Source organism: Etheostoma spectabile, chromosome 13, assembly GCF_008692095.1.
Source record: "Etheostoma spectabile isolate EspeVRDwgs_2016 chromosome 13, UIUC_Espe_1.0, whole genome shotgun sequence".
In the NCBI taxonomy this organism is placed as follows: domain Eukaryota; kingdom Metazoa; phylum Chordata; class Actinopteri; order Perciformes; family Percidae; genus Etheostoma; species Etheostoma spectabile.
In genome coordinates, this window is record NC_045745.1 from 27,739,849 (window position 1) to 27,748,731 (window position 8,883).

At 40.0% G+C, this 8,883-nt stretch overlaps 1 protein-coding gene and 1 long non-coding RNA gene across 2 annotated transcripts in view; one reads left to right on the top strand and one right to left on the bottom strand.

The window, feature by feature from the left end:
• Nucleotides 1-6: 6 nt before the first annotated feature.
• LOC116700999 (uncharacterized) overlaps nucleotides 7-8,883 on the top strand; it is a 14,780-nt gene continuing 5,903 nt past the window's right edge. Inside the window, exons 1-2 of the long non-coding RNA XR_004334786.1 lie at nucleotides 7-2,372; nucleotides 8,766-8,769. This is a non-coding gene — a long non-coding RNA (uncharacterized LOC116700999). The remainder of the gene's footprint in view (nucleotides 2,373-8,765; nucleotides 8,770-8,883) is intronic.
• Nucleotides 3,017-8,883, bottom strand: part of radx (RPA1 related single stranded DNA binding protein) — a 7,424-nt gene continuing 1,557 nt past the window's right edge. The window contains exons 2-15 of the mRNA XM_032534525.1: nucleotides 8,380-8,522; nucleotides 8,073-8,265; nucleotides 7,867-7,975; nucleotides 7,600-7,700; nucleotides 7,381-7,500; nucleotides 7,198-7,293; nucleotides 6,942-7,109; nucleotides 6,309-6,466; nucleotides 6,077-6,228; nucleotides 5,925-5,972; nucleotides 5,725-5,846; nucleotides 5,421-5,657; nucleotides 4,625-4,807; nucleotides 3,017-4,480 (exon numbers count right to left, since the gene is read on the bottom strand). Of these exons, the coding sequence (XP_032390416.1) occupies nucleotides 4,344-4,480; nucleotides 4,625-4,807; nucleotides 5,421-5,657; nucleotides 5,725-5,846; nucleotides 5,925-5,972; nucleotides 6,077-6,228; nucleotides 6,309-6,466; nucleotides 6,942-7,109; nucleotides 7,198-7,293; nucleotides 7,381-7,500; nucleotides 7,600-7,700; nucleotides 7,867-7,975; nucleotides 8,073-8,265; nucleotides 8,380-8,522 (1,967 nt within the window). The 3' untranslated portion in view covers nucleotides 3,017-4,343. The remainder of the gene's footprint in view (nucleotides 4,481-4,624; nucleotides 4,808-5,420; nucleotides 5,658-5,724; nucleotides 5,847-5,924; nucleotides 5,973-6,076; nucleotides 6,229-6,308; nucleotides 6,467-6,941; nucleotides 7,110-7,197; nucleotides 7,294-7,380; nucleotides 7,501-7,599; nucleotides 7,701-7,866; nucleotides 7,976-8,072; nucleotides 8,266-8,379; nucleotides 8,523-8,883) is intronic.

The following is an 8,883-nucleotide window of genomic DNA, read 5'->3' on the forward strand; positions in this document are numbered from 1 at the left end:
GGGGGGGGGGGGCCTCATCGCCAGCCCACCTCAGGCATCTGTCAAACTGCAACAAATGGATTATCAAAGCTATCAGGAAGACCCCACGTGTTTACATGTGGAAGATTTTCATCTAAGAGAGTTTCCCTCTAAGTGTCTGTTTGCACTTTGGTACTGCCCGCTACCCAAAAGTAAAATATTTATTTTTGCCTATAAATCCATATTCTATTTTTCTCACTAATAATGGCTTACAGCGCGACACAACTCCCAATGACATACAGTCATCACACACGATCAGATTTTCAGCTCCAATAGTACACGGCTCATCTCTTGAAGAGATGTTTGGACATGGGAAGAGTATTTCAGTTGGTAGACATCAGACGTCCTCGACATTTTGTCCCCAGAACAACGATTTACTTGTGAGATTGTTCAAGGCGAGGCTCCTCTGGGGAAACGTGCAGCGGGAGGGTCATGTCTAAAGTCAGGTTCGGTAACAATTTAGATGTAACACGCTACACTGGGATGCTGGGGGTGAATATTCTCCAATTACTAGAAAGGTCTATCTAGATTTTTAAAGCCTCAATCTCGGACTGAAGAAGCTCTGAAGTCCTGATTTCGGGTGCTTCGGAAGAGCTCTTAAAACGAGTCCTTCAACGAGCTACCCGGGGGATGGTGTGTCTTTAACCATGGTGCGGTTTGATGGTTGTGTCTGATTACAGCTTTAAAAATCCATTTTGGATTACAAAGTGATATTTTCATAGGTCATAATTCATCATTTTCAGCATCAGATTCAAACAAATGACAGTCTAGATTTTTAAAGGATGTTCTGCTTTTGGCAACCTTTACATCAGCAAGTCCAACCTCTTTTTGATGACTTTCTATGATAGCAGTCAGTAAGATTGATTTAACTATTTACTTAAACCCTAAAACACTTTGTTTATTTACTGCTTATACTGTATATATTTGAAAAGAATGTATTGGACTAAGAAACTAGTTTTATACACACAGATTGTAACTGATTTTTTTTTTTTATATGTGTTCGTTTAGACATTAAAAGGCCAAGTCTGGTCTTAATGTCTCAAACCACCTGGGTTAATGCAAGAGCAGTCCACTGACGGGCTTTTGGCTCGTAGCACTTTTTCAAACCAACAACGTTCTGCAGAGGTTTCGGCTTGGCGATTAAAATATCTTGGAAAAACTGCAGAAGGATTTGGGTGCTTGTGACTGCTACCTGGATATTTGGGAACACTATTGCCCCGTTGATTCTGCATTCCTATTCATTCTGGTCGTTGGTTTTATTTGGTTTCCCTGACCACCAGTCACTAAATGTCCGCTCTAATGACCAAATGAGCTCATTTGTTGCTTCTTACTATGAATGTGATCTCATCCAAAAACTAAAAATACTGCCAGCAGATAGAATTTCCCCTGAAAATATAGAAACCTCCGATGCATTATTGTGTAGAATATCATACAACCGAAAACAAAAACACTACATTTGACATTATTTCAACGTGGATTCTTCATACATCTGAAAGTTGCTTGCAGAGTCAGTCCTGTCGGTATTTCAAGATTTTACACTCTGCTTTTTGTATGACAATCTCTTGAGTCCAGTAGACTTCGAGAGGCTCTTTGGTAAAGGAAATCTTGTCGCGATATGCGTAAGTGCACTCCTATCTCACACGGTCATTTTGAATAGAAAAGGTAAGCGGACGTTAACATATTTATTGGCTCAAGTTGTAAAGCTTTATTCTGCGTTCTTCGAAAACAGTATTGTTGGATTGCAGCGCTGCGATAATGGTTAGATAACAGATAAAATAAAGAAGTTTGGAGTGTACTGGTGAAACCCGACGTCCTTTTTGGTTAATGACAATCAGACAGCTTGTCACAGTAAACTGAACAGAAACTGCCAGAGTCTGACTTTATCATTTAATGTGTTCATTATTACATATTTGTTTTCAGCTCAGCAGGAAAAACAGTTTCTGGTGACTCAGTGTTAACTGAAAGTCTCCCCCTGGAACATGTGCTACACTTTATATTAAGCAGTCTCTTATGCTCAATATGACAGTTGAGTCTCAGCTCACAGTGAAGTTAGCTGTGTCATAGTCCTTCAAGACTGGTGCTGTTCATAGCGGACGACAGGACTCAGCTGACAGATCCCTCTTAACATGGACATTCAGTGCCGATTTACACTTTCCTATGTGCAATGTCAGTTTAAAAACAAAAGAAAGGAGAATGTTAATTTATACTGTTTTAAATGTTTCACAACAGATGTACAATGTATAAAGAGGTGTATAATACGCCATTGTACCGTGTAAATTATATGGAAGTATTTTTTTAAAGAAAATGTCTAAACATTCCTCCAACCGTTGATATCAGCAGTATCTTTTGTTGTTGTTGTTGATGCAGAGTGGTAGTTTTCCCAAACATGATAACAAAACACAGAAACTGTGGATCATGGGGGAAACAAAAGATTCAATGAAGAATCTGAATCCTTATGTTCTCGTCAGACACTTTAAGAGTTCACGTCAGGGTGCAGGAACAGCTGCCCAGCTGTGTGGTCGTTACAGCGTAGTTCAGCCAAAAATGACTGAGGTTAACCTACGAAAAGTAATTTTCCTTTTTGTCAGTTCAATAGATTTCAGTTTAGCTTTTAAAAGTGCAATTGTATATCATCAAAATCTGTTTCAGACAGCTGAGTCTCCCTTTATATATTTCTATACGTCGCCATTCGCTACAGCACTCAGAGGGGCCATAATGACCATTTTTTACTTTCCTTTATTGCTCAATTTTATTTCAATTACAGAAAGAAATCTAAAAGAGACTTGCATTGCACCAGATATGGCTTAAAGCCCTACATCATTTTGCTTTGGACGAATCCCCCAGTCTCCGCCACATGTTTGGATGCAAGATGATTTTTATTTATTTGTTAGGTGTGTATTGCTTCACAGACGTTATTCTGAATAACCCATCTGCTCTGTTGGTACGGTTTCTTCTTCGTATTCTCCCTGCACTTCCCCCCCCCCCCCCCCCCCCCCCCCTTCTTCAAGTTTGAGAGTGCTTTTCTTCTTCATGGAGTTTTTCCATTGAGTGTCATTGTTTTTGATGGCATGTGATTTTAAATCACATTTAACTTGTACTTTCTGATTTGTAAAACAGTGAGTGACACCTTAAATGGAAGCGTGGGCAGTCAGATCAGGGCTGTCTGTGGACGACTCGCCCGGACATGAACAAAACAAACCTGGTGCACAGCCATTTCTGCAGTTTCAGTGCAGAAACAAATATTGAATATATTGTATAATAGAATGTAAAAACAATTAAATAAAAAAATGAAGTTTAGATTATATATATATATATTATATATGTTTATTTTATATGTCTAATAGATTACATATGTATGTTACATGATTTTAAAATTAAAGTTATTTTGTAACAGATAATGAAGTGTCTTATTAGAGGAGGTAAAGCTTCTGTTTGCGTTTTAATTTGGTGTCGCACAGGCACTTGTATGGCTTGTTTTCTTTCTGTATTTACCATCAAAATAAGCTTTAAAAAAATATCGGTAATGTTTTAAAACCAATGAACAAATTAAGTTTACATTCTAAAATATCTTGATATTAATTATGTTATATTGAATTATTTATAAATCAACCTGGATATTGTGACATATTTGAAAATAAATATTTTTAAACATATGTATTGTTATTCTGAACAAACTGTTCTGAGCAAAAATGATTCATGTACGAGACTGTGTGTTCTTAAAGCAAAAAGCTGATTTTCACATCCGAAAGCCAGGCTAGTATGAATCTATGAAAAATGGTTTGGCATCAATAAAATATTTTGCAACAGGTTTTTAACACTTCTGTCACACAGCAGAGGGAAGCCCGTATGAGCCACCGTCACACCTCCCAGTGATGGCCTTTTCACAGTGAGTCACTGGATGGCAGCCATCCAAAATACCATTCGCTTCTCTAGATTCTACAGTGACGATTTGCTGGTTGGGAGTTAAAACCTGCAGTGTGTAGTAAGCAGACACTTTATTTGCAGCCAAAGCAGCAGCAGCATCTGTCAGTCACAGTAAATACACAGTTGAATTCTGATGGTGATACAAATTTGCAATCTTATGTATTTCAGTATTTTAAATTGATTGCATTAACATTTCCCACTCTTTGAAAGCATTATTTAAAGAACTATGTGACATTTACTGCACATGTGTAACAGGTTATCAGAGAATTTACAAGTATCAAAGGGAGCTTTGGTCTAAATCCTTTGCTCTATAACTATCAAAAATATGACATGATTAATGTATGCTGATAATAATTACAAGATATTCCTCACGGAGCTGAAGACTTTCTCTTCTGTCCCTCCTAGCAGAGAGAAACCTCTGTCACTCTGTACACCTTGCTGATCACGACTTCCATCTCGTCTCCACCCAGATGGCAAAGGTCCAAGATGCACACGACATGCGTGTCCTCCAGCTCACCGGCAGTCACCAAGACCTCCTCTGCAAGACAAACATTTCCGCTGTCACATAGATTCTTAATTTGATGTTATGTATTAGTGATGAAAGACCTCCCAGATCTGTTGGAAAAGCATGTGTCAAAGCCAGACTGAATGGGTTCCTCCCCTACACCGGCGCGGTGGCTACCTGGCTCGGGAAGCGTTGATTCGCTGTGGCTGGCGGTGTCACTGAGCGGACAGAGGAAGCCTGATGAGAGGCAGGACAGTATTGTGTTGCCATGGGGATCCTGAGAAAGGCCTACGGCCCTGGGCTCGTCTGAGCTCACAACAGGAAAATACGCAGCATCGACGGCTATCTGCTTGTTTATGCCTGTCAGAAAGACAAAACAAAGAAGATTGGCAAACTGCTATTGACAGTCGTCATCATCAATCTTTGCAGCATAAAAACACCAGTCATATTTAAAAGTTGTTTTTAGGTCATTTTTTAAGATGTTGGTTTTCAGCACTAACTGCAGGCAATTAGTTACTGAAGGCGGACCATAGGAATTTAGTGCTATATTCAGAAGGTTACAGACAAAATAAAGTGTAATGAAGTAGCTCCACCTCAATAATACATAGTTGATTTATGAATAGTTAACATGAATTTTGGTGTTTTCTTTATGTGACACAGACCTCTGAGTGTGCAACTTCAGTTGAAATCAGGTCTCAACCTCAAAGTGAGTTACTGATGACGTAAAGACATAAAGGTAATGTAGCTCGGCCTACGCCTATTCAGGACCAACCAAATTAGAATTAGACAGCATTTTTTGTCCATTTGAGAGAGCTATTCATAAAGAAAGAGGAAACCAAGGCCTACATTCTCTGAATTATACAGACAGATTATTATTTAAGGAACAAGAGGATGTTGCCCACTGCCCACAGGTTGGACAACAGAGGCTGAAATGCTGAAATTAACTTAAGTAATTCTCACAATACAACTTTACCTAATATTGTTACTTGGTAGTATCCTGGACAAACCACAGGAGGGATGGTGTCGGAGCTTTGCTCTGGTGTCCACCGCGTCGGCTGAAGGTTACTCTGCTGCAAGAGGACGTTCTTTTCGTCAAAAGTGAACCTCCGAGACACGCTGTCCAGGTACAGGCCGCCTTGGCACAGATGTTCAGACACTTCTTGCTGTTGCTTCAGCCAACTGCTGCTTTCCCAAGATATTACATCAGAGTCTGGTTGAAACAAACACATTAGTGGGATAAGGGGCACCACGGTGAAACTGTAGCTCAAGTAACGCACCTTGATTCAGATTTTGCAGTAGTTGGCGGCATTCCACATCCTGAGCCTCCTCAGATTCAGAGTCACTCTCTTCTTCTTCTTCCTCCTCCTGCTCTTGTCCTTCCTCTGCATCTTTTTGTCTCCTGTGGGAGCAGAACTAAATGAGCTCAGAACGATTGAAGTGGATTACTGGTGAATACTACCAACTCCATCTTCAGTACCTTTTTGCTGACACGCTATTAAGATTTAAGGAGGACTCCATGGCTTTTCTGTAAAACAGATATTTTTCATTTCATTACTGGATTACAACTTTCCTGTATATGTGCTCTGTCTCGCTGAAAAACGTACACTGTTGTGATTCACAAATCAGTACCTCACTTGAATTCTTCTTTTCCTTCCGCTTGCTGAGATTTTCTCAGCAGACGCAGATGTTAAACTGGCCGCCAAAGTCTGCCCAGCTGTTGACGGATGATTGTGTGCGTCTGGTACGGCTTGTTTACACGCATCAGTAGAAACATCTGGAAGCTGCAGGAAAATCAGTTGACTCATTTTATGTTTTAATGGTCACTACTCTTGGGAAGATGCTTTGAAAGAAGGTCTATTACCTCTTTCTCTTGTGTTCCTCGAGACTCGGTGGTCTTTGGCTCTTTCATATACCGGACTGCCGTGATCTGTCCTTGAAATGCAACTTTTTTGTGTTCCCTGTATTGCATGGTCTCAAACTCCGTCTTCAAGTCAGCCGCAGCAACCAGAGGAGCTTGAGCTAAAGATCGGATAGAAAAGATTTGAAAATAAAAGTCTGTGGGATGCAAGATTTTAGATGAAGGGTACACTGTCCTCTTCTTAAAAACTGATATATAAATCACCTTCTTATGGGCAGCTTTAAGAAAAAAAAACAAAAAAAAAACATGTATCAAAGATTACCTCCCTGTCACCTAGACACAGATAGAGAGGGTGTACAGTGAAAAAACATTTCTGGACCGTACACTGCGCTCTATCTTGTGAGAGAACTGCAGGAAAATGCTGACCCAGATTTTATTTGATTCGTGCCACTCACAAGAGAATTAAGTTCACTATTGAAGATCATAATTTCCAGCCCTGATATTATTCAAATTAAACTGGACTTTTATTCTGAGGCTAATCAGTGCATTCTGAAATAAAAGTGTGGTACACTGGGAGGCCAAAAAACCCAAGGCATGTTCTAAAAACTAGAACTTAAAATAAATAAAAACCATCACCTGAGGCATCTGGCATTGGCTGGGTAAATTTCTGTGGGGGAGGAGGGTAGCAATAATAACCGCCAACAGCTGTCTTTTGGAGGACAACGTTGTCCTTCAGAGTTTTGGTCCATTGGATGAAGCTCTTCACTCTGGGGTCACTCACATACGGCTGACCTTTGTGGTAGCCTAATGTGGAAACATGATAATACAATGACCAATACCGTCACCACATGTATGCACTTCATCGGGTACTTGTTGTTACAGCTGTGCTGACCTGTGATGAACATCTCAGTCTCGCAGCTGCTTGTGAGGTAGGGCAACGATCCTTCCACTTGACAAACTCTCATCTGAGTGCACACCAGGTAGGTCACTGTGTTAGAGAGGGTGAGGAACAAAACTAAGTGAAAAATGTTTACAAGTGTGGCAGCGGAGCCATCAGATAGGACAGTTGACTAACTTGGGCATATACGACTGAAGACTTCTGGTTGGGAAGAGGAAAAAACCTCCAGGATAAAAGGACGGTCAGATGTTCCGTCCACCGCGTGGATCCAGCGATACGTCCAGTATTTTTCTGGACCTAAAAGGCAAACATATCACAAATAACTGAATTCACTTTTACAAGGAAATCCAGCAGTTTTTTTTACTCCAGTTTATATAATATATGAACATTTCTTACCCGTGTTGCCTTTACTCTTGACTCTTTCAATACGACCAACAAATGTCACCAAACCAATGACATCACATGCAGAGTTGTTGGATACATTTTCCAACTCTGAGCTGTTAGATACACACATAACAAAGCAGTTTCTTTTAACTAAACTGAAATCAGTTAGTGTGCGTTTTGTATTTGTAGAAACCAAAGCAGTAACTAAGAGCATAGAAGCCTACCTCAAGAACTGGATGAAGACAGGCAAATGTAAAACTTTGGATGCCAATTCATTACCTGTTGGTGAACTGGTAGGAAACCTCAGGCAATCCCCACTGAGGCAGTACACTCTTTGGTGAAACCACAGTGATGACAGAAGCAGGGTTGCGAGGGTTCAGGCAGATTTCTTGGAAAAATACATAATGAAGATATTACATTTAAGCTAAGGGTATACTGTGGTTCCCTAGCGCTTTCAGGCAGCCCAAAGATAATTCTTTACATACCTACAGAGTTAAAGGTCTTCATTCTGTGATGGTCCATTTGCGGGTGTGAGCGGTTTGAATAACTCTGCTTCAAGGTGTAATTTTGGATGTACAACACGGTGCCTACGTTCAGTCTCTGGTAAAACTCGGGACAAAGTTCGTTCCAAAGCACAAGGGACATTGTCCCACTCTGGTCAGCAACTTCAAAATATGCCTGAAATTTGACAAAAGCATGAGGTGAAAAACAAGAAGACGACACTCTGTCACAATAAACAAATGTGAGATCTTGTTGACTGAGTCTCCAAAGTCTTGGGAAGTTCAAACTCACCTGGTAGGGGTAATCAATTTTAAGGCCAAACTTCCCATAATACCGTAATCTGGATTTGTGTAGTATCCTCACTAGGAGAGGGAGAGGTGTCCATGTCTTTTTAAAGCATGACTCCAGACTACAAAGAAGAGTGATCTTGGACACTGTTGGAAAAAAACAGTCTTTAGGATTTTCTTTGCAATTCAGTGGTCAAAGGTCATGCAACATAAATCTTAAATAGATGTTGAAAGGAGAAGCGTTAGAGTGAGTGGATAGCCCATTCATTCAAGTCAACAACTGTGTTCATGTACAGTTAATTATGAAACTAGTCCATATGGATTTTCCGATGCAAGACATGTATAGAAATTCCAGGTTAAAACTTAATACCTACATTAGTTCTAGCTGAGTAAAGTGAACATAATGTCTCTGGCTTGCTTGGTCATCAGAATTGTGCTGAAATGATTTGTCAAATGATCCATTGAGAGAAATGTTGTTATATTCTTGAAACTGTTTTTAACTCCTTGC